Source organism: Marmota monax, unplaced genomic scaffold, assembly GCF_021218885.2.
Source record: "Marmota monax isolate L192 unplaced genomic scaffold, Marmota_monax_Labrador192_F-V1.1 WCK01_AAM20220418_F8-fsc00198, whole genome shotgun sequence".
NCBI lineage: Eukaryota > Metazoa > Chordata > Mammalia > Rodentia > Sciuridae > Marmota > Marmota monax.
Window position 1 is genome coordinate 1,633,469 of NW_026693558.1, and position 27,963 is coordinate 1,661,431.

General features: G+C 37.6%; 1 protein-coding gene across 5 annotated transcripts in view; it reads right to left on the minus strand.

Moving 5' to 3' along the window:
• Positions 1-27,963, minus strand: part of Tpd52l1 (TPD52 like 1) — a 96,247-nt gene that overhangs the window by 28,869 nt on the left and 39,415 nt on the right. For all 5 annotated transcript variants that reach the window (XM_058583721.1, XM_046458669.2, XM_058583723.1 and 2 more), the window contains exons 2-3: positions 16,121-16,236; positions 6,629-6,777 (exon numbers count right to left, since the gene is read on the minus strand). In XM_058583721.1, the coding sequence (XP_058439704.1) occupies positions 6,629-6,777; positions 16,121-16,236 (265 nt within the window). The remainder of the gene's footprint in view (positions 1-6,628; positions 6,778-16,120; positions 16,237-27,963) is intronic.

Consider the following 27,963-nt stretch of genomic DNA (forward strand, 5'->3'; position numbering starts at 1 on the left):
AATGAGACAGAATCCCAAATCCTAGAAGCCTACAGGACGCCGAATGTGCAAAATCATAAGAGATCCACACCTAGACACATTATAATGAAGATGCCCAACATACAGAATAAGGAGAGAATTTTAAAAGCTACAAGAGAAAGGAAGCAGATTACATTTAGGGGTAAGCCAATCAGGATAACAGCTGATCTTTCAACACAGACTCTGAAAGCTAGAAGATCCTGGAATAACATATTTCAAACACTGAAAGAAAATGGGTTCCAACCAAGAATTGTGTATCCAGCGAAATTAAGCTTCAGGATGGAGAATGAAATTAAAACCTTCCACGATAAACAAAAGTTTAAAGAATTCGCAGCTAGAAAACCATCTCTTCAAAACATCCTCACCAAAGCATTACAGGAAGAGGAAATGGAAAATAACAATGAAAACCAACAGTGGGAGGTAGGACAGTAAAGGGGGGGGGGAATAATCAAAGAGGAAAACAAACAATGTTTAGTAACAGAAATAAACAAATATGGCTGGAAGAACAACCCATATCTCAATAATAACCCTAAATGTTAATGGCTTAAACTCACCAATTAAGAGACACAGGCTAGTAGAATGGATCACAAAACAAGACCCAACAATATGCTGCCTACAGGAGACGCATTTGATAGGAAAAGACATACATAGGCTGAAGGTGAAAGCTTGGGAAAAATCATATCACTCATATGGACTTCGGAAACAAGCAGGCGTGTCCATACTCATATCAAATAAAATAGATTTCAAGCCAAAGTTAATCAAAAGAGATAAAGAGGGACACTACATACTGCTTAAGGGAACCATACACCAACAAGACATAACAATCATAAATATTTATGCCCCAAACAATGGTGCAGCTATGTTCGTCAAACAAACTCTTCTCAAGTTCAAGAGTCTAATAGACCACCACACCATAATCATGGGAGACTTCAAAACACCTCTCTCGCCACTGGACAGATCTTCCAAACAAAAGTTGAATAAGGAAACTATAGAACTCAATAACACTATTAATAACCTAGACCTAATTGACATATATAGAGTATACCACCCAACATCAAGCAGTTACACTTTTTTCTCAGCAGCACATGGATCCTTCTCAAAAATAGATCATATATTATGTCACAGGGCAACTCTTAGACAATATAAAGGAGTAGAGATAATACCATGCATCTTATCTGATCATAATGGAATGAAACTGAAAATCAACGATAAAAGAAGGAAGGAAAAAGCATACATCAATTGGAGAATGAACAATAGGTTACTGAATGATCAATGGGTTATAGAAGACATCAAGGAGGAAATTAAAAAATTCTTAGAGATAAATGAAAACACAGACACAACATATCGGAATCTATGGGACACATTGAAAGCAGTTCTAAGAGGAAAATTCATTGCTTGGAGTTCATTCCTTAAAAAAAGAAAAAAACAACAAATAAATGATCTCATACTTCATCTCAAAATCCTTGAAAAAGAAGAGCAAAACAACAGCAAAAGAAGTAGAAGGCAAGAAATAATTAAAATCAGAGCTGAAATTAATGAAATCGAAACAAAAGAAACAATTGAAAAAATTGACAAAACTAAAAGTTGGTTCTTTGAAAAAATAAACAAAATCGACAGACCCTTAGCGATGCTAGCGAAGAGAAGAAGAGAGAGAACTCAAATTACTAGCATACGGGATGAAAAAGGCAATATCACAACAGACACTTCAGAAATACAGAAGATAATCAAAAACTATTTTGAATCCTTATACTCCAATAAATTAGAAGATTGTGAAGGCATAGATAAATTTCTTAAGTCATATGATCTGCCCAGATTGAGTCAGGAGGATATAGAAAACCTAAACAGACCAATATCAATTGAGGAAATAGAAGAAACCATAAAAAGACTACCAACTAAGAAAAGCCCAGGTCCGGATGGGTATACAGCAGAATTTTACAAAACCTTTAAAGAAGAACTAATACCAATACTTTTCAAGCTACTTCAGGAAATAGAAAAGGAGGGAGAACTTCCAAATTCATTCTATGAGGCCAACATCACCCTGATACCTAAACCAGACAAAGACACTTCAAAGAAAGAAAACTACAGACCAATATCTCTAATGAACCTAGATGCAAAAATCCTCAATAAAATTCTGGCGAATCGGATACAAAAACATATCAAAAAAATTGTACACCATGATCAAGTAGGATTCATCCCTGGGATGCAAGGCTGGTTCAATATACGGAAATCAATAAATGTTATTCACCACATCAATAGACTTAAAAATAAGAACCATATGATCATCTCAATAGATGCGGAAAAAGCATTCGACAAAGTACAGCATCCCTTTATGTTCAAAACTCTAGAAAAACTAGGGATAACAGGAACATACCTCAATATTGTAAAAGCAATCTATGCTAAGCCTCAGGCTAGCATCATTCTGAATGGAGAAAAACTGAAGGCATTCCCTCTAAAATCTGGAACAAGACAGGGATGCCCTCTCTCTCCACTTCTGTTCAACATAGTTCTCGAAACACTGGCCAGAGCAATTAGACAGACGAAAGAAATTAAAGGCATAAAAATAGGAAAAGAAGAAATTAAATTATCACTATTTGCAGATGATATGATTCTATATCTAGCAGACCCAAAAGGCTCTACAAAGAAACTATTAGAGCTAATAAATGAATTCAGCAAAGTGGCAGGATTTAAAATCAACACGCATAAATCAAAGGCATTCCTGTATATCAGCGACAAATCCTCTGAAATGGAAATGAGGACAACCACTCCATTCAAAATATCTTCAAAAAAAATAAAATACTTGGGAATCAACCTAACAAAAGAGGTGAAAGACTTATACAATGAAAACTACAGAACCCTAAAGAGAGAAATAGAAGAAGATCTTAGAAGATGGAAAAATATACCCTGTTCATGGATAGGCAGAACTAACATCATCAAAATGGCGATATTACCAAAAGTTCTCTATAGGTTTAATGCAATGCCAATCAAAATCCCAATGGCATTTCTTGTAGAAATAGAGAAAGCAATCATGAAATTCATATGGAAAAATAAAAGACCCAGAATAGCAAAAACAATGCTAAGCAAGAAGTGTGAATCAGGCGGTATAGCGATACCAGACTTCAAACTATACTACAGAGCAATAGTAACAAAAACAGCATGGTACTGGTACCAAAACAGGCGGGTGGACCAATGGTACAGAATAGAGGACACAGAAACCAATCCACAAAACTACAACTATCTTATATTTGATAAAGGGGCTAAAAGCATGCAATGGAGGAAGGATAGCATCTTCAACAAATGGTGCTGGGAAAACTGGAAATCCATATGCAACAAAATGAAACTGAATCCCTTTCTCTCGCCATGCACAAAAGTGAATTCAAAATGGATCAAGGAGCTTGGTATCAAATCAGAGACACGCCGTCTGATAGAAGAAAAAGTTGGCTACGATCTACATTCGGTGGGGTCGGGCTCCAAATTCCTCAATAGGACACCCATAGCACAAAAGTTAATAACTAGAATCAACAAATGGGACTTACTCAAACTAAAAAGTTTTTTCTCAGCAAAAGAAACAATAAGAGAGGTAAATAGGGAGCCTACACCCTGGGAACAAATCTTTACTCCTCACACTTCAGATAGAGCCCTAATATCCAGAGTATACAAAGAACTCAAAAAATTAGACAATAAGAGAACAAACAACCCAATCAACAAATGGGCCAAGGACCTGAACAGACACTTCTCAGAGGAGGACATACAGTCAATCAACAAGTACATGAAAAAATGCTCAACATCTCTAGCTGTCAGAGAAATGCAAATCAAAACCACCCTAAGATACCATCTCACTCCAGTAAGATTGGCAGCCATTAGGAAGTCAAACAACAACAAGTGCTGGCGAGGATGTGGGGAAAAGGGTACACTTGTACATTGCTGGTGGGACTGCAGATTGGTGCAGCCAATTTGGAAAGCAGTATGGAGATTTCTTGGAAAGCTGGGAATGGAGCCACCATTTGACCCAGCTATTCCCCTTCTTGGTCTATTCCCTAAAGACCTAAAAAGAGCATGCTACAGGGACACTGCTACATCGATGTTCATAGCAGCACAGTTCACAATAGCAAGACTGTGGAACCAACCTAGATGCCCTTCAATAGACGAATGGATAAAAAAAATGTGGCATTTATACACAATGGAGTATTACTCTGCATTAAAAAATGACAAAATCATAGAATTTACAGGGAAATGGATGGCATTAGAGCAGATTATGCTAAGTGAAGCTAGCCAATCCCTAAAAAACAAATGCCAAATGTCTTCTTTCATATAAGGAAAGTAACTAAGAACAGAGTAGGGACGAAGAGCAGGAGAAGAAGATTAACATTTAACAGGGATGAGAGGTGGGAGGGAAAGGGAGAGAGAAGGGAAATTGCACGGTAATGGAAGGAGACCCTCAGGGTTATACAGTGGAGGGGGTAGAGAGAGAGGAGGGGAGGGGAGGGGAGAGGTGGGGAGGGGGGAGGGTGGATGATGGGAAAGGCAGCGGAGCACAACAGACACTAGTATGGCAATTTGTAAATCAATGGATGTGTAACTGATGTGAATCTGCAATCTGTGTATGGGGTGAAGGTGGGAGTTCATAACCCACTTGAATCAAAGTGTGGAATATGATATGTCAAGAAATTTGTAATGTTTTGAACAACCCACAATAAAAAATTAAAAAAAAAAAAAAAAGAACCAGAAAGCAAAATTAGCCCCTAGCAAAATTGAAATAATTGCTATAATGGTACCTCTTCCTACACCACGGTTTCTCTAGGCCCAGGAGAAAAGTTCTGCAAAGAGAAAAAATTGATTCCCACATAGGTATTAGGAGTGCATGATCTTCTAATGAGTGATACTAGGGAAGAACATGCATAACTCAAAAGCAAAGATCTCTTAATGGTGGAACTTGAGGCTAAAGCTAAAGCCAGGGATAGGAAGTTTCTTAGATTTCCCCTATCAGTCCCTTGTCTTAAAACACAAAAAGAAGAAAAAAATCACTTCACATATGTGAAAACATTCTTCCCATTTGGTACAAGACACCTGACAAAGCAAAATATTTTAAATCATTAGAAAACTATCACCATAAATATTTTACATAATTTATAAAGTAAGTCAATGAAAGCATGCTTGCAGAATAACCAAGATTACTGGTACTTTGCCTAATACAAGGCAAGACCACAGCAAACCCAAGAACATTCCTTTGATCTTAATCCATATTTAAATATTCCTTAGAGGATTAATGAAAAGTACATCCTAAAAGATGAGAGGCCCAAGGTTTTCTTTTCTTTCTTTCTTCCCTCCTTTTTTTCATGTGTGCCTGTGTGTGTTACTGGGGATTGAACATAGGGGTGCTCTACCACTAAGCTACATCCTTAGTCCTTTTAATTTTTTTTTATTTTGAGACAGGATCTCACTAAGTTGCCAAGAATGGCTGCAAGCTTGTGGTTCTCCTGTCTCACTTCACAAAGTTTGTGGGATTGCTGGCATGTGTTATAACACCTATCATAAGGTTTTCTTTCAAAATTAATTTCCAAAAAGTCTGTACAAAAACCGCAACCATATTTGATAGCAAATGAAAATATATAGTGAGTGTGGAAGGAGGACAGAAGAAATAAGGATAGGTAGAAAGAAGACCAACAGGGAAGGAAAAAGAAATTGTTAATAAATCTAAGAAGCTCCGTGGACACCCTCACCTTCCTTCTAAAGCCAGTTTTCCTCCAGGCCTGAAATCTTAAAATGCCCTTGAATCTTAGAGTCCTGAGAGTCTAGATGATTAATGCCTACACACCTTGCTAGGCTATACAATGTATTTTCTTTAGACTGAATAAAGCAAATGAAAAGAAATATTGCCAGAGACTTATGATATGCGTATATGCCCAACATTATTAACTAGATGACCTCAACCTTGCAATCCTGAAAGAACTAGACCATTGTGACCCGCCCTGTGCTCCATGATTAAGAAAATTAAGCTCACCAGTCTGATGTCACCCCCGTGGTCTTCTTATGTTTACTATTTTAAAGGTTTCATCTAAATGGAAGAGCCCAAGACCCCAAAGTGCACCTTGCTCTGGAGTGCATGTATCCTGCTCTATCACTTGCTTTCCTATATAAATCTGTTTGTGCCTCTTTTGATGTGTCCTGAAATCCTTTTTCAGCCTAAGTCAATAATCTGCAGGTCTGAGCTGAGATTTTCTTCTCCCTCCTTGGGGACTTCTTTGGTTGCCTATCCAATGACAAGTGTCAAGTACTCTGAGAAAAAGAAAAGTACCTGCCCACTTATAATTTTCATAAGAAACATCTCCAATGTTTAAAAACATATAGTAAAAACATTTAAACTATAAAATTCTGTAAAAGTAGTCTAAAAGGAATGAGTTTTAGTCAAAGTTTTTGTTCCTCTAAGCTTTTTATAGTTTCTTTCACATGCAACATATTTAGTGATTTTTATATCTCTTTATTTTGCTATAAGCACCAAATCAGCCTCACAGGATGAACAAAATGAGCCTTGTAAGATAAACAAAAGCCCTGGAAGATTGTGAGATAGTGGCTCTCTACATATTTAAATCAACACTGTAGAAGTGATACTCACGCAGTAGTGGTCTGCATGTCATGCCAGCTTTTGCTGAAGTTCTGCTTTAATTCATTCATCAGGTTCATGCCGAGTTTTTGTTTGATCTCAACCAGATGCCTTTCTTTCGCTGACAAAACTTGTCGTAATGTTGTAATTTCGTCTTCTAGCTACAGGTAGGAGGAAAAATGATAGAGGCAAAATATCAAACAGATGAAAGGTACATTTCCAAAGGCTATAGTGCTCCAGAGCAGCCTCTAGAGCCTAATGAACTGTCTCATGCTTGGCTGTCCCAAACACATGCTATACAGATGGGAGAGTCTCACAGCACAAACTACAAAGAGAAAATTTTAGTTGTAAGGATTATAAAAGTAATGAATATTCCATATAACAAAATTCAGATCTCACAGCCAAATACAAACACGGAAATAAATCACCTGTAACCTAGTAGGAAATAGCCGATTGTGCTTTGGTTCTTTCCTTCCATTCTCCCTCTCTTCCTTAACAATGATGCTAGGATTGAACCCAGGTCTTTGCACATACTAAACACTGACTCCACCACTGAGCTACACTACATCCTCACGGTATTTTTTTTTGTTTCTAATTTAATTCCCATTGGAACAGTGTTAGGAGGTGAGACCACTAAGGTGATTAATACCATCACATAGGAGTGGGTTAGTTATTTTGGGAGTGGGATCCTGAAAAAAGGATATTATAGTTTAGATATGAGGCGTGCTCCCAAAACTCATGTATGAGACAATACAAAAAAGTTGAGAAGTGAAACGATTGGGTGTTGGGAACCTTAACCTAATCAATGCATTAATCCATTTGAATTGATTAACTGGGTGGTAACTGCAGGCAGGTAGTGGGTAGCTGAAGAAGGTGGGTTGCTGAGGGCGTGCCTTTGGAGTTTATAGTTTTTTGCTGGTGGGTGAGAGTTATCCCTGCTTCCTGGTGGTCATGTCCTGAACTGCTTTCCTCCTCCACACTCTTCTGCCATAATGTTTTGCTCACTGCAGGCCCATGGCAATGGAACTGGCCATCTACGGACCAAAACCTCTGAAACCACGAGCACCAAATAAACTTTCCCTCCTCTAAAATTGTTCTTGTCAGGTCTTTTGGTCACAGCAATGAAAAAGCTGACTAAGACAAAGGATAAATACTGATGCTATCCTCTATCTTGTGCACTTCCACTTGGCCTTTTCCCATGTTATGACCCAGCGTGAAGGCCCTCACCATATGCCAGCACCATGCTCTTGAACTTCCTGGCCTCCAGAACTGGGAGCCACGTCAACTTCTATTGCATACAGTTTACACAGCCTGTGGTATTCTGTTATAATAGCAGAAGTAAGACTAAGACTAATCTTCCTAATGTTTTTCTAAAGTTGTACATGGATATAATTTTTTAACAAAAATTGATTTTGCACTACATACTTTATTTTATAAAACAAATTCCAGTGTTGCTAGTCAGTATTACTTACTTTTTGTCAACTTCATGTAGCTGCATTGGTGCAGGTGTGGACATGGCAGACACCGTGGTTCTACCAAGCTACTGCCTTAAGGACAGGAGGATGCATATACTGGTGTGATTTGTGTTACTTTTTCAAAGTGGTAAACATATCAATCATCATCTCATTGTTCTTTGTAATTCTTCCTTCACTCTTCTTTCCCCTCCTAGACTTTCCCTGTACACATCAGTCAACCATTGACCTTCTTTCCTCCATTAGAGTTTGGTTTGCATTTTGTAGAATTTTTATATAAATTTAGTCATACACTATATACTCATCATATTGCTTTGTTCACTTGGCATACTTATTTAAGATTTAGCCATGTTGCTGCATTATTATTCATGTTTTTCCCTCTTCATTAAAAAATAGTAATCCACAAGCAATAATACATGTTGGACCGTCTGTGGGGAGAAAAGGTCCACTCATACATTGCTGGTGGCACTGCAAATTAGTGCAACCACTCTGGAAAGGAGTATGGAGATTCCTAAGAAAACCTGGAATGTAACCACAATTTAACCCAGCTATCCTACTCCTTGGTCTTTACCTAAAGGACTTAAAATCAGCATACTATAGTGACACAGGTTCATGAATGTTTACAGCAACTCAATTCACAATAGCTAAACTGTGGATGTCCTTCAATAAATGAATAGGTAAAGAAACTGTGATATATATACACAATGGAATATTACTCAGCATTAAAAAAGAATAAAATCATGGCATTTGCAGGTACATGGATGGAGTTGGAGAATATCATGCTAAGCAAAGTAAACCAATCCCCAAAAATCCAAAGGCCAAATGTTCTCTCTGATAAGTGGATGCTGTCCATAATGGGGGTCGGGGGCACAGGAAGGATGGAGGAAACTTGACTGGGAAAAGGGGAAGGAGGGGAGGAAGGGGGCATAAAGGTAGGAAAGATGGTGGAATGAGATGGACATCATTACCCTAGGTAAATCTATGAATGCACATATGGTGCAACTGTACATCATGTACAACCAGAGAAATGAAAGGTTGTGCTCCATTTTTATACAATGAATCAAAATGCATTATGCTGTTATATATACCTAATTAGAACAAATAAATAAATTTAAAAACTAATAAAGAAAAAAAGAAAGAAAAAATAAAAGTAGTATTCCACTGAATGCATAAATGACAGTTGTTTCTTCACTTTTTGAAGTATATTTGCATTTGGCTAATACAAATAAAGCTGCTAAGAACATTCATGCACTGGGGCTCTGTATGAACATATTTTTTCTTCCTCCATGCTGCAGGAAAGCACATTTCTTCAACATTACAACATTGCTCTTGCAATTGTAATTTCTAACAAAGGAGCTGTGCAAAATACCCAGAGTGGAGAGTGTTCTTGTATCCTATAAAAATAAATTTGAATCTCCACAAGGTCTAATTTTAATTGGTTGTCATACTTAAATTGTCTGCACTATACATATAGATGTGTTATATGTATTACCCTAGTAATTGTGATTAAATTTATATTTTTGCTTTCTAAAAAGTAGAAATATTTGTGGATTTTCTTTGTCAAGCCAGGAAAGAATCATTAAGATTCCCTTAGCTTCCCACACGCATGAGGTTAATAAAAATATGCCAATTTTCTAAATTTCTCATTTAAAAATTAAAAGGGAGGAAGAGCTGTGTCTCAGGTATGTTCAAAATGTCACTCTACTTTTGAGCATGAACTACATAACTAACCCATTACATGTCTTGTAAATGTAAATGTGTTCTCTAGGGCTGGGGATGTGCTCAGTGGTCAAGTGCCCCTGAGTTCAATCCCTCATTACACCTGGACCCCAAGAAAGCACTTTAAAGGATGATGGTGGTGAATTTGATTCCCTCATTTGACAAGGAGACTTTCTAGAACTAGTTCTATTAATGCATCTCAGCTTCAGTTCAAAGAAGAGTCAACCAGAGAGCATTGTTAGAATGCAGAATCCCAGCTATGTGCCCATTTTTTTTAATGTTCTGAGATTCAAAAAGTATCCCCAGATACTCTGATGCAGATGGTGTAGAAAATCCTCATATCAAATTTGGAACAAAATGGAAAAAGGTAAATTACATTAATTGATTAAAATATTTTCTATATTCTTTCCATTTAATTTAAAAATAATTATTTCTTCATTAGAAATTTATAGCCTGTTTCTTTGGTTTCTTGATTCTCTAGAAGATCTACTTGTAGGATAAATACTTATGATCAAAATTAGATATCTAAACTTGATTATTTAAATATGAATTGCAGGGCAGGGGTTGTGGCTCAGGGGTAGAGTATCTGCCTAGCACGTGCAAGGTGCTGGGTTTGATCTTCAGCACCACATAAAAATACATAAATAAATAAAATAAAGGTATGGTGTCCAACTACAACTAAAAAATAAGTATTAAAAATATGAATTGCAGCAAAATAACAAGTGTTGATACAGATGTGGAAGAACTGGAACCTCTGAATGTTGCTGGTAAGAATGTGAAATAATTCAGCCACCATGGATCACAGTACAGTGATCCACAGTTTCTCAAAAAGGTAAGTTCAGAATTACCATTTTACCCAGAAGTTCTACTCCTCGCTGTATACCCCCAATAAACTGAGAACAGTTACTCAAGCAAATACCTGTACACCTATGTTTACAGCACAACACTAATCACAATAGCCAAGAGGTGGAAACAGTCCATAAATATATAAATAGTAGTTTATGTTACAATACTATTTATTCAACTTTAAAAAAGAAATGAAGTATTGATGCATGCTCCAACATGGAAGAACTTCAAAAACCTTAGGCTACAAGTGTCCATCAAAAATGAATGGATAAAGAAAATGTGGTATATATACACAATGGAGTTTTATTCAGCCATAAAAAATGAAATTATGTCATTTGCAGGAAAACTTATGCAACTTGAGACCATATGTTAAGCAAAATAAGCAAAACTCAGAAAGTCAAGGGTCTTATGTTTTCTCCCATATATGGAAGCTAGAACTAAAAAAGAAAAGAAAGGTGTTGGGAGGCAGGGTAGGGGGGTGGTGATCACATGAAAAGCAAAGGAAAATCAGTAGAATAGAAGGAAGGGACCAGTGGGTGGAAGAGGAGAAGGGAGAGGGGAAGTATTGGGGAGGGATATTGACGAAATTATACAGTGTGCATGTACAAATACACAACAATAAATCCCACCATTATGTACAACTATAGTGCAGCAATTAAAAAAATAGGTTTCCTGAAAGAAGCCAGACACAAACATCATATATTGTATAATTCTATTTATTTGAAATATTCAGGCACTTTAAATCCCTGTATAGATTTAGATTAGGTAAGCCCCTGGGTCTCTATATAGAGTGCAAGTGGGACATTGCCAGAGGCTAAGGAGGTGGGAATGGGAAGCAACAGCTGAATGTACATAGTTTCTTCTCAAGGTGACAAAAATGTTTGGAACCACATTGAGGTAGTTGATTATAATACATTGTGAATACACAAAATGCCACTGGATTGTTCATTTAAAAATGGTTTATCTTATGTTCTGTAAACTTGACAAAAATGAATTAACTAATCCAAATTAGCTAATAAATTAATTTCAATCTGAAATTTATGTTACGATTAAAATTTCATTTTTCTGTTTTACCAGCAATCAATGAAATGTATAACTAAAACCCAGAAGTAAAACTTTCATCAGTATGAATCACCAGTGTACTGTTTAGGAGTGATATCATTTGGTGGCTTTTACATACTGTTTCAAGACCTGCCTCTTCAGGCTCTTCCTGGCTTGAGGAGAAAGTGCCAGAAAAGAAAAATGAAAATGCACATACTATCTGGGCAGGGCATAACAATAAGGCCTATTGACCATAAACACATGTGAGCTGCTCACTAGCCCAATCCAAAAAGAGGGGAGATCTTGGGGAAAGGACACAGAGAGAAAGGCCCAGGGCTCAACGCTCTTCTTTAAGAGCCTAAGAGATAGTAGCTGAGGGCAATGTGCATTCTTAGGGACATATGTACCAAATGAAGAAGCAAAAGAGTCAAGACAGAGTTGGAGGAAGCACAAAAATAGGCTTTGCCTACTCGCTAATACCATTTGGTGTATTTCCAACTCCTATTAATATGTATTTTTTCTTGAGTCATTTTATCTAGGAGCCATTGGCAGTATTTGATTATTATATAACCACAAAATGGTCAGTACTAATGCCTACATTTCATCCTTTCCAAAAATCAAGACACATTATCAATAATTCCAATGCCAGGCACAGAACGCATCTTAGTGAAATTAAAGTGGAAGTGAGATGACAGTAACAGAATAATTCATCAAGTTTATTTTAAGAGAGAGAGAGAAATTAAAATGTTCAAAACCTCAAAACCAGCTGGAAACAAGACAACAAATATCAGAAACAAAATAGTACTTCTTGGTACATTGATAAAGTTTGTAAAAAATGCCTATTCTACTTTGAGCATTTGCAAACATAAATATTTTCATAAGCTGCACAATAATTTCAATTAACTCTATTAACTGGACTCCTTCTATGCACAAACCATCACACCAGATCAGAGATGATGGTGGCTTCACATTCACAGGACTTTCAAGAACACACATATAGCATGACCACAACAATAAATTAAAGATCAAATTCTATTAAAAGAGATTTCTTTAAAAATATTTATTTCAAAAAGATGAATTCATCCAAGGTGAAGCCTTTTTGACATGACTGGCTTATGTCATTTCTTCCACCTAAAGAAGTCTTCCTGTTGCCAGCACTTGATAAACACACAAAATGCTGGTTGTGTGAGCAACCATGGGTTGTGAGAAAGTAGAAGTCTAAGGGCATCCTCCTGGGGGATCCACAACAAAGCAGGGGAATAAGGCTGGGGGAAGTGAGATGAAAGCCTGGAGGAGGAGGGATCCACCACAGCAGGAAGGCAACAGGAGGACATGTGGGAATCAGGAAGAAGAGTGAATTAAAGTACAGACTGCAAACCTGGCACATCAGAGACCTGCTTCTGGCAAAGCAGTAAAAGGTGGGAAGTGTATGTATACACAGAGGCCTTGCTCTGGATCACAGCCACCCTTGCATGCCTGGGTCAAAGGCAGTTATCCAATAAGCTGGCCTCTGGGGAATCTTGGCACTCAGGTGGCTAACAGGCTAGTAAGATCTCCCCTTGGACAAAGAGTACTGTTCCTTTTGACCAAGTGACCTGGAAGAATGTCTGTGAAGAGTTGAGACCAAGGAGCAGAGTTGTCTCCAAGATGCCTTAATTATTCTTAAGGCTGGTGGTGAGACTCCTGAGATAGATCTGGGTGACCTTGTTATAATGAAACCAGAGCACTGAGGTAAAATCTGAATGCATCTGTGATGTGAAAGGACCAGATTTGCTCTGTGTGTGCATGTGTATGTTTGTGCACATGGATGCATGTGCACATGTACTTGTAAACGATGAGAGCAGATTTAGGAAAAGAATAAGCATAAAGCAGAGGTGCCTTGAGGTGAAGGAAGAAGAAATGGAAATGCAAAGAAAAATCACAAGGATACCTTGCTTTGCTTTTCGCTAGCCCTGGGGCCCAGAGTCGAGCCTAAGTCACTATGATGATACCTTTGGCAACATACAGTACTTCAACTGAAGAAGGCAGAAATAAGACAGGAAGCTCTTGCACTGAAGGCTAATGCATTATGGAGGATGAAAGCATGAATCCTCATAACTTGAACACAGTATCAAAGAGTCTGGTGTTATCTTCAGAAGTCAGGCTCCAAACATCTTAGAAATGAAATTTGCTGGAATCTTCTTACAGTGGCCAAATGAGACAGGAATTTATAAAAACACTACTAGTTTTTTGGTATTCAAAGACATCCATTTAAAACCAGTGCTTATTGGGCTGGGGTTGTGGCTCAGTGCTTGTCTAGCTCATGTGAGGCACTAGATTCAATCCTTAGCACCACATAAAAAATAAATAAATAAAATAAAGGTATTGTGTCCATCTACAACTAAAAAATATATTAAAAACAACCAAACCAGTATTTACTGTTTCGTTATTACAGAATAAATGCTCATTGTTGAACATTTAGAAAATATAGAATGTGGGCTGGGATTGTGACTCAGTGATAGAGCGCTCGCCTGGCATGCAGGAGGCACTGGGTTCGATCCTCAGCACCACATAAATGTAAAATAAAGATATTGTGTCCACCTGAAACAAACAAACAAAAAAAGAAAATATAGAATGCAAAAAACATAAATTCATACATGTACCTGTGTACATGTCAGTCATTGCAGAACCCAGAAGAAATCAAGGCATTTTATAGCTGCTGGTCTATAACAGAGGATGTGTTTGTACATAGGTCACAAAGCTCTCAGAAGAAGAAGTTGTTTTAGCTTAGAGTTAGTTAGCTTACACCAGTCTGCAAGAAAAAAAAAACTTCTGGGCAATGCTGTTGACATGAACAGGTCATGAACCAGAATTTGGGGCCTTAAGAAAATGTGGGGCTAGCCCATTACCCATTTAGGCCAACTTTGGTCTGTGTACTCTGGTCTGTGTGGCCAGTTGGTAGCCACAGACAGAACCAGCTAAAGACCCAAGCCATTTGATTTGAGGCACTGTGTTACTGAAATAATTTCTCCTTGTACCAGAGGAACAAGCTGCTCTTTAGATTTTAAAATAATATTACTTTAAAGTCAGGGACAGAAAGAAAAATGCCACATGATATCACTAATTTGTGGAATCAAAAAAAGCTGATCTCATCTAAGCAGAGGAGATCAGTGATTACCGGAAACTGGAAGGATAGGCAGAAGGGGAAATGGATTAGTCAACATGTATAAAATTACCGAGAAGAAATAAGTTGTGGTATCCTATTTCACAGTAAGGTGACGATAGTTAACAATATTATACTATATATTTCAAAATAAGCTTCTAGAAGAGAAGATTTTGGGTGTGTTCTTACCACAAAGCAAGGATAAATGTTTGGGGTGATGGAAATGCTAATGACTCTGATGTAATCACCACACACTGTATATCTATATGGATACATGCCGCTGCACCTCACGACTATGTGCAACTGTTATGTGTCAATTAAAAATAACATTTAAAGATATTTTTAATGAAATTATTTTAGGATGTGTCTTGTAAAAGCATCTGGAAAGTCCTTCATATTATGTTGAGCTATCATAACGTATACTATCAGAACAGAGTGGGCTAAGAGGCGATGGATATGGTAGAGCTCAAAGCTGTGTCCTGAGCCTGTGCGAAGGTCCTGGGCAGGAAGGGAAAGCTTTGCTTCCAGTGGGAAAGGGAGCCTCCTGCCTTGTGCACTGTGAACAGAATGCAGAAGGATACTGGTCTCTGTCTCTCCTGTTCTGCTGCTACATTCTATTCAAGGAGTCCTTTCTCCAGCCTCTCCACCCAGAAAGTAAAGCTCCTCAGCACCAAATCTAAGGATGAGTGGGTCCTGCAAAGGCTTGCACAAGACCTGTACTCACCATGAGACCAGCACCCTCCTCTCCACTAACCCAGATCCCATGGCAACTACACAAGATATAATTAACCTTCAATTAATATAGCTCTCCTCTCCACCCCCACTTTATTATTCTGCAAAAGAGTAAATTTAGTTGATTCCATACTTGAATTTTTCATAATTAAAATAAAAACACCATTTCACAGAAAGCTAACTGACTTAAAACAAATAGCTCTTAAAGAGGAGCTTGCATTTGTACAAAGCCTTTAAGAAATTCCATCAGGTGTGTAGGTGATGTATCCCATTGTATCATGATACTAAAAAGAACAAGAAGTACATATTTAACACTAGTTATTGCTGTTGATTAAAACAGCGCAACCGTTCATTTTACCACTGTAACCAACAGGTAACTAATAATTAGCTCTACAAAAATAACTTGGAGAAAAATCAGTCATCTTGCAATGTATTTATAACAGTTTTGTAAACAAAAGACCAAATAATTGCAATATGGGACCTGTATCAAACTAATATTAATGTTCAAGAACCAAGACAGAAATAGCAAATAAAGAAGATTACTACACATACCTGAACTAATTCTGCCTTTAACTCCTCCTTCTCCTCCTCAGAGAGCATGCTAGAGAAGTCAGCACTGGCTACTGCATCCTCATCTCTTCCTTCCAAAGGTTCCGTCTCCAACAAACCTTTAGGCAAAATCAATAAACACAATGCAATTTAAAAAATAAATTGATGCCAGCTTCTGTTTCCATAGCCTGGAGAACTAAAGACACTGGGTGACCCTCCCACTGGAAAACGAAAACTTCCAGAAAAGAAAAATTATCATCCTAAATGTGTAATGAGCTCTAAGAGCACAAAGAATGCTCAGGAGTCAGAAGTGAGAACAGAAAGCCAGAGATGTAAGCACAATAAGTTTCATCAACTTTTATCTTTGCCACACAGGTGAATTCCGGGTTTGCTTTTTACTATGTCAGGGGGCCCAAGACCCACCCAAGAAAGGGGTTTAATGGGAGACCTCTGTAGAAACCTGTGTCCCTGCAGAGTGACATCCCAAGAGGCAGGTGAACTAGAAATGAATGGCTTTCTTCTCCACAGGGGTATGCCCATCTTGAAACTCAGCATCTAATGGACAGACAAAAAAAAAAAAAAAACAAAAAAAAAAACACCCATCTGCTGAGAACTGATAATCCTGAGTGGAACTGCAGGTGAACTTATCACTTAAATCTACTCTATTGCGGGCTTCAAAACAATCTCCAGACCAGAATTTAAAATACGAAGGCTTTTCCCACTTTGGATGTGGCAAGAGTCCCAAACTGCAACAGTAGCAGCTGCCAGGAAACATTACAGACTAAGATTCTGGCAGAGGACAACCAAAGGACCAGGTTTCTTGATGCCATTATTGTGCCGTGGTCTAACTACAGGACAGCTCAACTTGTAACTTGCTATACAAGAAAAATGCCTTCTCATTTAAATATAAAGAAGTTCCCAGGAAGGCCCCTGGGCATCTGGCAGACATCCTGTGCCTGTGTTCTCTGGAGGACCCAGGAAACAGGCCCAAACATGTATAGAAGCTTCATTTACAATATGATTCCTGACAGAGCTGGCATTTACAGATCTGTGGAAAAAGGAGAGCCTTTTAATAGACTGTTCTGAAACAAAGAACTATCTATGTAGGAAGTTTAGACACCTTCACGCCATTCACTGGGTCAAAGCTCTGGACATTCTAGAAGACAATCCAGGAGTTTATACTTGTGAACCTCTGGGTAGTAGGTCATTCTTAAACAAGACACATTAAGGGTAAACCAGGGAAGAAAGGATGGATAAGATTAAAAATGTCTCTTCATCAAACACTGCAAGAAAATGAAAAGACAGCCACTGACTAGAAGGTACCTGTCATATACATAATGAACAAAAGATTTGTTCCTAAAATATACAGAATTTCTGCAAACCAATTTTAAAACCAAAAAAAAAAAAATAACCCAATAGAAAAATGGGTCAAAAGACCCAAACATATTCTTTCTGGGAAACAATCACAAATGGTTGACAAGCCTAAGAAAATCTGCACGACTTCATTGACACCCAGGGGAACAGTAGTTGAATCATTCATTTCACATTGACTGGGTTGGCAAAAAGTTTCAAGTTGATATTACTAAATGCTCATGACCACATGGAGGATCCAGATCTCACATACTACTGTAAAGAATATAAATAAATAAAAATAACTTGGAAAATAATTTAGCATTACCTATTAGAACTTAATTTTCACATACTCTACAACCCAGCAATTCAACACCTATGTATGTTTCCGGTGTTCTACAAGAGCCTCAGATACTATAAATGAACACAGAGGTCATTAATAACAACTTTCATGCAAAAGTCCATAAACAGGACATTGCAGAAGTATGCCAGGGTGCAATTACACAACACAGGCTTCACAGCCCCAGCGCAGAGTGAACAACAGCTATCCACACCATGTGGATAAAATTTTAGAGACAAGACACTGAATGAAAAACACAATTTTCAGAAGAACAATAAAGTATAATTCCACTCACATGAGATCCCAAAGCATGCAAACTAAATAAAGTATTGTTTAGCATAAAATTATGTTAAAAAAGTCAGATAAGGATAAAGAATTCAGGACTGTGGTTTTCTTCGATGAAGACTATAGGAACAGATGGAGGCTATAGGAACCCTATAGGATTAATGGCAATGCTTCATTTTTGGGACACAGAATTTCTGTGCATGTGTATGTTCTGTATTTTAGCCTTATTTTGCAAATATTCTTTTCTTTACTTACTTATTATTCCATAAAACAATTAAAATGAATTTTATATGAAATGAAAAGACAAAGGTAAAAATTACCCTACATAATCAGAACATGTCAGGTAAAGCGTAAAAACATGGCTCAAGTTTGCATGGATCTTCTGAAGCTGGTCTTACCCTGAGTCCCTCAAACCCACATCCTTTTGTCTGAATCAGCAGGGTACCACTATCACCTTGCACCACTGCTAAAACTCTAACACACATTCGTAACTGGGATCTATCACTGATCCAATGCCATCAGACCCTTTTCCTTCTACCCAGAGGCCAGTTTCAATGCTAAGAAACTTTCTTCTTCATAAGTAACATTTGTTCAGTGTAGAAGACAGTAGAATAAAATGATCCATTATTAATTAAAGTCGTCATTAATCATACTACCTAAGAAGAGTAATCACTTTGGTTCTTCCTTTCTTGTATTCCTTCCAAGTATAGATACACTGTCTTGTGTACCTGTACAGCACGACTTATTTATTCAATGGGATATTATAAATATCTTTCATGTCTAAAAGCACATATCCATGTTTATATATTTTTGATAACTGTATTTTGCTGCACTGATGATTGATGATTTATTCTGTTTCTGGGAAGCTGCAGTGAATATCTCCTAGCTAAATTATTAGTCAAAACATAGATGATTTACTATACATCGGACTATTCAGTCAAAGGGCAAGGACATTTTTAAACCTATTTTCAAATTATCCCCAGAGAGTATACATCAATAATATGCAAATACCAGAAACCTATGAAAATACAGACTTAGGAGAATATAGAGAAGACTCTTACCACAACAATGCAACTACAGACTATTGGGTGGAAATATTTAATTTATTTATCCAGTAAATATGCTTATATGTAGTCAATGTATTTTTAGCTAATGTTTTATGATACTGTCTAAACCAGGAATCAGAAGAAATTCCAAGCACAGGTACAAGAAAGGATGCAGAAGGTAAGCTCTACCCTACACTAGGGGTTAGAAGAGAGCAATGGTGATAGAAAGTACAAGGCACTGTAGTCTTCTCCCCAACTCACCCTGGCCCAGGGACTTACAAATATTGCTCAAATTTAACAGGAACCCAACTGCTCAATCTTCCTTTATTTTCATAGTCTGAGAAGACACTGGTCAGAGAACTGGTCAGAGAGCTCCAAGAGCTTAGACTTTTCAAGACCTAAAATATCTTTACTATCTCCCTATATTCTAGAAAGAAAGTCCAAATCTTATGTAATGTATAGCTGAATTGGGAAACTTCTAGTGAAGATAGGAAGAGGCAGACCCAATACCCAGCATAAATGATAAAGTGAGATATTCTGCACTGGACTCCGACCCCACTCTTCAGAGACCTCATAACTCTTTCAGAGTCTCACTGCCAGAAACCCCTCATTCAAGAAAACTGCCCCGAGACCAGGTTGCTAGCTAGTCCAGGTCCAAGTTTCCTCTCTTCTTTTTCCATTTGTGCATCTATTTCCCTGCCACATCCTATCCCAGTGGGTGTTTTCGGAGTTGAACAGTTCAGCACAAGGTGCCACATTAACACAAACAAAATGCAAACAAGACCTGGTGTGTTCAGCAGAACATGTTCCACTCCCTGGGTCAGGAAAGCAGCAATCAAGGTATGAAGTCAAAGGATAATTACAGAATTAAGGAGTAGATAAAAATAGGAGTTAAATTTAAAAAAAGGGGGGGGTGATTTACCAGTTAAACTGAATCCAAATCAGGAGAGAAAGAAAGAGAAAAAAAGGAAATGATAAAAGATACCAAGTAACAGATGATGAGAGAATCGACTATAAAATTATAAGATTACCTGTTACCATAGAAGCAGATATTAAAGATTAAAAACATACATTTTGATGAAAGCAGCTATCATTGGGAAAATCCACTCAAGAATCACTATCAGTACATTATGAGCCAAAGGTGTCAATTGTGCCCCTCTCTTTGACATAGAGCAAAGAGGGCTATAGTGGGAGTTGAGAGAGCCGGAATTCTAGTTGTAGTTTAGCACCTAACTAGCAAACTACATTTGACCTTGATTATTTTATCTGTAAAATGGATACCTATAGGATTGTTGCTAAGATTCAATGTCACTTGCTTCCTTGGTAAGAAGTTGGTACCCCTGCAGCAGGGACTGAGGTTACAGGCCCCAGCCAGAGGTCTGGATGGAGGAGAGAAGAGAATCTCCCAACAATGAGACAAAGCAAGGCTGAATCTGCCTGGAGGGTCAACTGGGCCTAAACTCAGCTAAAGGAGATAAGATCACAAGTAATGGGTATAGAAAAACCTCAGCATCAGAGAATATCACATTCCCTGTGACTAAAGAACCAGAGACAAATGTGAAGCACTGCATGGGTCACATGAGTCCTTCCTGACATACAGTCTTTCCTTCAACTGGGACAAAGGAAAAGGGGAGCTAGCTAGAAAAGGAGAAGACTGACCCAGATGGTAATCATTTATTGAAGAATTGGGAATTATTTATAGGGGCTTTTTAAAATGACTGCATTGTAATGGACTAAGCCTAATATTATTCTCTCACTGCCCCAAACCTAGGAGCTCAAATTTAAATCAGGTATGGGTTTAAAAAAAAATACTGAGCACATGTATGTATGGGCACCAAGATGTAATGTGAATGAAATCTGCAACTATGACAAGGAGTATTTTTCACTTAAGGACTGCCATTTTACTCTTTTACAAGCAAAATTATACATAAATAATATGTTTAATAATGGTAACAAAGAATCATAGGTCTGATTCTAGTGCAGAAATTGCACTACTCTATTGGCCAAAGGAGACCTCTGGAAAGCAGGTAAGTATTCAAGTATTTGTCAGGTGCTACCATAAATTTGCTATCACTATACCTAAAATTGGCCAGCAATATTCCCATCTTTGTGCCATTTGCAGAGATGAATGGCACAACAAACTTAACTAGACTCATGAGTTATCACTTTTGTTTGATACCAGACTTGCTGATGAGGAATCACACTCAATCCCAAGCTGCTGGGCCCTAACTAAGACTAGTCTTGCTCCAAAGCCTAAGTTCCTCTCTTTTTCTGTTTTACAGAGAAGAGAGATTTATTTCTTATAGTTTTTACAGAGAAGAGAGATTTATTTCTTATAGTTTTATAGCTGAGAAGTCAAAAGTCAAGGGTCCTACACTTGTGTGTCTCCTTGCTGTATCATCCCATGGAGGATGGGCAAGACAGCACTCATAAGAGAGGAAGAAAGGGGACCAAACTCATCCTTTCACCAGGAATCTACTCCTGCAGTAACTAATCTACTTCCACATTAGCAGCTTGAATCCATAGGTGAGGGAAGAGTCCTCATGATCTAACCATCTCTTAAAGTCCCACTTTTTAACATGTTAGGGATTACTTGCCAACACACAAACTTCAGGGACGTATTCAAGACACAGCAGTGCTTCCCTGTCTTACAACCATCTGAAGAATATTAAACAAAATGTTAGCAGCCATGAATCATGAGATGAGTTTTAAGTTAAAGTGCCCACTCCAATCTTGAGATCAAACCACCCACTGCCATCCACATACTCTTAATGCATCCAGTCAAATATTCCTGGAGGTTAGATGGTGGCTTCATGGCCATAATTGACTTTGTGAGCTGAAGGCATTACAAACTATGATTTTGCTTCAGTGACCATATCCTGTGTTATTGGCAAATACATAGAAATTACAGAATTACTTTCAAATAGAAACATAATCTTGTACTAAATGAGGGAATGTAATAAATCCAGCTATGTAACCAAGCAAAGGGGGGAAAAAAAAAACACCTACTTTGAAAAGAATACAAAATTATCCCAAGATTTAATAAAAGAAGGAATGCAATAAAGTAGCTTAAATGAAAATTAATCATGTCTTAAATAAGATATTTAAGACCATAATATTTATCACTTAATTATATTTTCTTCATAATGTCTGGTAAAAATAACCTCAGGAATTATTTTAACATAAAACTTTGGAATATCTCCATTTATTCCCCAAGGGAAAAACATTGAGCTAATCCCATTACTTTAGGATTTATGATTATTTTTAAGAGCACACTAAAACTAAGACAATTCTAGAAAGGTGAAAATTAAAGACATAAAACATGTTTATTTACTAGAATCCTGCTTTCTGTATATTTCCTCAACCCATCACAGAAATCTAAGTATGACTTCTCATGCACTTCTCTTAACTGAACTGCTTTTCATTCATTTTTTTTTTAAAGTAACTTGTCACATTTCCTATTGCCCTGTAACTCTGGTAGAGGCTGCAATGCCAAGAACAATACATGGGTGCTTTACCCCCTCACATCCTAAAGCCAAGTCTTGACTCCTAATGGATGAAAAGCCAAGGGATTTTAAAGTGGGTTTTGCCAGGACTGGAGACCTCCTACCTCCAGCAGTTGAAAGTAGGGCCAGATTGTTGTAGGGAAACAGTGGCATTGTGGGAAATTTGCTTACATACACAGTTGTAAAAATAAATCATAATCCCACCTCTCAGAGGACATACATTCAGTCTACATTTTTCCTATATACTGCAGTATACATATTTCCCCCTCATTTTACTTATATCTAAGAAATCCAGATACCTCTTACAATCAATAGTGTCTTAGTATTAATTGGTAGTATTTTTTTTTTCTTGATGGTATACAGAATGATGGGTATCTTAATACTTTTGGCACCTTAGAAGTTTCAAGTCACACACACACTGGTATATACTACCCAATCATACCTGAGTACCTATGGGAGATTGGCTCCAGGACCCCACACAAATAACCAAAGTCTTCAAATGCTAAAGTCCATTTTTAAAATATATTTGCACATAACCTACATATGTACTCCCATATGCTACAAAAGTCATCTACAGATCTCTTATTACTCTAATACAATGTAAATATATATAAATAACGTTATTCTGTATTGTTTAGGAAAAAATGACAAGGAAAAAATCTGTACATGTTCAGTATAGGCACAATTTATTTTTCTGAATATCTTTGATCCACAGTTGGTTGGACCCATGAATGTGAAACCTGCATAAAGAAAGAGCTAGACTGTGTGTGTCCGTATCTATGTAACTAGAAATGAGATACCATCACTTCTTTTCTTTTCCCCTCTTCCTCTGTCACAGAAAATCATCTTAGATGACTATAGTTACCCCACCCTTATCCCCAGCAGAACCCTTGTAAAATATATAAAGAACTGCTATCAGGCAGCCTCTTTGTTGCTCTTTAATGATAATTTTTGGCCTTAAGAGAAGTTAATGAGAGATTCAGATTTTCAACTGCAACCAAGTAGCATAATAATTTACTATTCTTAAGCCTTTTGGGGGGTTTCTTTCCCTGAATCATGCCAAAATATATTCTGAAACTCAGAAGAAAGGTCTGCCCCAACTCTGAAACCATACTGAAAAGGGCTTAACTGTTACTACCACTGCAGGAGCTTTCTCTCAGCAGCTGCTCAATTACTCTCTCAAGGGAAGAAGTAGAATAAATGTGATTTTTCAAAAACATGAGCTAGGCACCAAACATATTAAACATCTTATTTTTTTCTCTTCCTCCCCAGAAGCACATTAGTCAGGTGGCACCATGAACATTAAAGGGTCTGTGATTTTACCCAACTTGCAAGTGAATAAATGACCTGCTACAATTTCCCAAATGCTTGGAGAAGAACCAAGACTCTTGGCTAAAAGACTTATGGCATGAATACCATAATTAGGTTTGTTTTGGTTTAGATATGAAGTATCCCCCCAAAAGCTCATGTTGAGCAATGCAGGAGTGTTCAGAGGCGAAATGATTAGATTATGAGATCTGTGACCTAATCAGTGGATTAATCCATTTGATGGGTTAGTAATCTAAATTGATTACTGGGTGGTAACTTGTAGGCAGGTAGGGCATGGTGGGAGAAAGCATGTCACTGAGGGCATGTCCTTGGGAACTACATTTTGTCCCTGGATGCTTGCTCACTCCTTCCTGGTTGCCATGAGATGAGCAACCCTAGGTTGCACCTCTGCCATGCCCTTTTGCCATGCTATTCTCCCTCATGAAGCAAAGCAATGGTGTCAGCTGAACATAGACTGAACCTCTAAAACTGTGAGCCCAAAATAAACTTTTCCCCCTCTAAGTTATCCTTGTCAGTTATTTTTGTCACAGCAATGAATATCTGACTGACGCAAGGTTGGTTCTCCAAGCCACCAAACTCCTTAGAAAAGCCTAGGTGGATACAGTGCACACATGGATTTGCTTCCCAGGTGAAGAGCACTGAACCCAGGGAACGTGAATCTTTTTTAATAGGCAGTAAGCAAACCTGCCTGCTCTCAGACTCCTGTCAAACTCTCTGCTCAAGAGGACTGTGGCTCACTGAAAACCAAAGTCTGAAGCCTTCATAGCTGCAGCCTCCCCACTGGGAAGAGTCAGGGTAAGATTATGTCTCTCAAACTTTCTCTTATAGGACCTGCTCTATTTATATCACTGGATTCATATGTTAAGATAGGGCTGGGGATATAGCTTAGTTGGTAGAGTACTTGCCTTGCATGCACAAGGGCCTGGGCTCGATCCCCAATACCACACACACACACACACACACACACACACACACACAAATACCTTAAGATAAAAATCAAACTATCAAGTTGGCCAGATGCTGTTTCCATAATATCTGTCACATTTGTCTATGCCTTTTAATTTTCATTGCTATGACAATGATTCAGGCTTCTACCACTACATACTCAGATTGCTGAAATTTGAGTCACATTTCATCTCCTTGCTTGTAGACTTTCCCCACCAACCAATCTGCACAACACTGAAATAAATATTTTGAACACATTACTTCCATAATGTCAAAACCCAGTTCAGAAACAGTCAATAGATGAATATCCGTTGCTTCTAGCCTAAATCTGAACATTCTTATACACACAGCTGGCTGCAAGTGATAATTGCAACTATACTGATTATGATTTTTTCCACTAGTCTCTTTTCCAGCTGGGCTGCCAAATGCAGTGTTCCTCGGTCACATCCTATCCATTCCCAGTCTTTAATGTCATTCCGTCACTGCTGAAAGACTTTTCTTTCCTTCTCCTCAGTTTCTCTTCTAAAAATCCTGCCAAGTTGTCTAAAACCATAGAATAACTAGTATCATGTTGTATGCCTTAATTTGATTTAAACTGATGGCCCATCTGTCTTTGTATATATTAATCTGCACATTAGTCTCTCTATACATACTACTGCTATATACTTTATATAATCTGAACTGCATTACAAATCACATCATAACTAAGATACACAATACTCTATAAATATTATTGTCCACCTTAAAATGCAAGGAACATGTGAGTCACCACTATTAATAGTGTTGTTTTCCAAGCTTTGGTCTCATCTAATAATGTAGCTAAAACTAGAAATTATATCTATAATGCTCAGTCTGAGAATTGAATAAAGAAAAATTTTATGCTTTTTACTAAATATTTTATTTGAAGATGCTTCTGGGGTTGAGCCATTAAATTCTGGGACACTATGGTTCCTTTTTTCTTCTTGTTCTTTTTAATGTGCTGCTTAGATGACCATCTAAATAGTGCTGATTTAAACTGACTCTCATCTCTAAATAAAGATTTCTGACTAGCCAAAATCTGACTTTAGCTAAAAATGGCAGTGATACATTATTACATGATCAACAAGTATATACAATTATATTCTTCCATTTCTCATTCAACCATTTCTGACAGAAAAGGTAAATATGTCATTGATGTAAAATTCTCAAGTTAACTGTGTACTGACAGCCTGGTAACAGGCAAAGTTACCAAAATTCAATGGAACACTAAAGATAGCAGAAGTTATATGGTATCACACTGTAATCAAGTACACAGGGACTAAAGGAATAGACAACCTTCAAGAAGCTCGAACCAGTTAAGGTTTCTAGGATGCATATAAACCTAAATGATAATTTCCAAGATCTCACCAGGACTCCTACTCACCCCAAGGAATAATAATCTGAGAGCTCAAACTGGACTTGTTTAAGAAAGGCTTCCTGGTCTCATGTCCAACGCATGCCCGTGAAAGGCTCTGAAAATCATGTGTGGATTTGGATGATAGGTAGATCTGACCTGCTAACTCCATGGGTACAAAGACACTGCTGTTGTCCATGGGCGTTGCCTGCTTCAGATAATCATTTCCCTGGGCTGAGGACAGGAAATGTTACTGCATTAAGACATGGCTTTGCTCTGCTTCCTGGCTGTCATGAACTGATCAGATTTCCTCTGCCATGCCCTTTCACCACGATGTTTGTCTCACATTAGGGCCAGAGCTGTGGAGTCAGTCAACCATGGTAAGACCATGAAGCAAAATAAACTTTTACTTCTCAAAAAATAAAAATAAAAAAAGAAAGAAAAAGGCATGGTTTTACAGTCTGAGAGCCTCATATTGGCTGCAGATTTGAAACAGGTCATATTTCAATCTGTCATCTGCAGTGTTTTAGGATCCGAAATTTTATTTCACCAATTTACACTATATTCCTCTCATATTCCCAGATAAATCCTAAATCTTTACTTTCTCAGAAAAGAAACAAGTATGTGAGAAGACAATTGAACCAAGGTCTTCATGACTTGAAGACACAGCAGAGGCCATCAGCCTCTTGGATGTTAGTTTCTACTAACAAACATTTGGGGAGAATGATTTGCCAGTAAAGCAAACACCTTATGGTAAGTAGGGCACACATGAAAAGCAAATGATTATGTGACACGCATTGCAAAGAACAATGACTTCAAAATATTGCAGCACGCAATGAGCTGTATTTTACCTGCATGATTGTCTTTTTCTTCCTTTAGATCACAAGGTGTCTTTTTCTTTGTATCTCCCTGCTTTGTTCATAGGAGGTACTCAATAAATATTTGTGGAATAGTTTAATTAGCCATTGTAGCCTTATATACATATTGTTCAAATGTCTATAAATTAAACTTGCTACTCAGAATGGAGGCATCTCTCTTCTTGTAATGTTGAAGATAAAATGACCAAGATTTACAACCAATGTAATGGTTAGAAAGACTAGAGAAGTAACAACAAACACACATATGTAAATAAGCCCTACTGGTAAGTACACTCCTTTTCTGTTACTGAGTCTTGCCCTTTCAAGACTACATTGAAGTCACAGGCTAGCTTTCATTTTATCAATGTTTTGTTTGATACATCAATGATCTGTTTCTCATTCCAAGAAAAACAAATCTAAATCCCTCCTTCCTAGGAAAAGCTACAAATAAATAAGCTGAGAAATATTAAGTGAGATCAGACTTTTCATGCTTGACAGACGACCCTACAATGGCAGCCCCATTTGGTAAATCAAGACAAGTTGAACACTGGTATTTACCTGAGATTATCTGTAGTAGAATGGTGTCTCTTCATGTCACCAGGGCATAGTTGTGTTATATTTTCTAACCTTATGTTCATCCATGTTGCTTAGAATATATCAGTAAAAGAAAGCCTTACTTGACTCTGTTACAGAAATTTTTAAAGAATTTTAAAGAAACTGTTGTAGAAATAGGTCAAGGGAATGGGTATAAAAGACATCAAGTTTTCTGAAAGAAAGTCAGAAATAAAGCAGCTTGAATTTCTTACAGTTGATTTG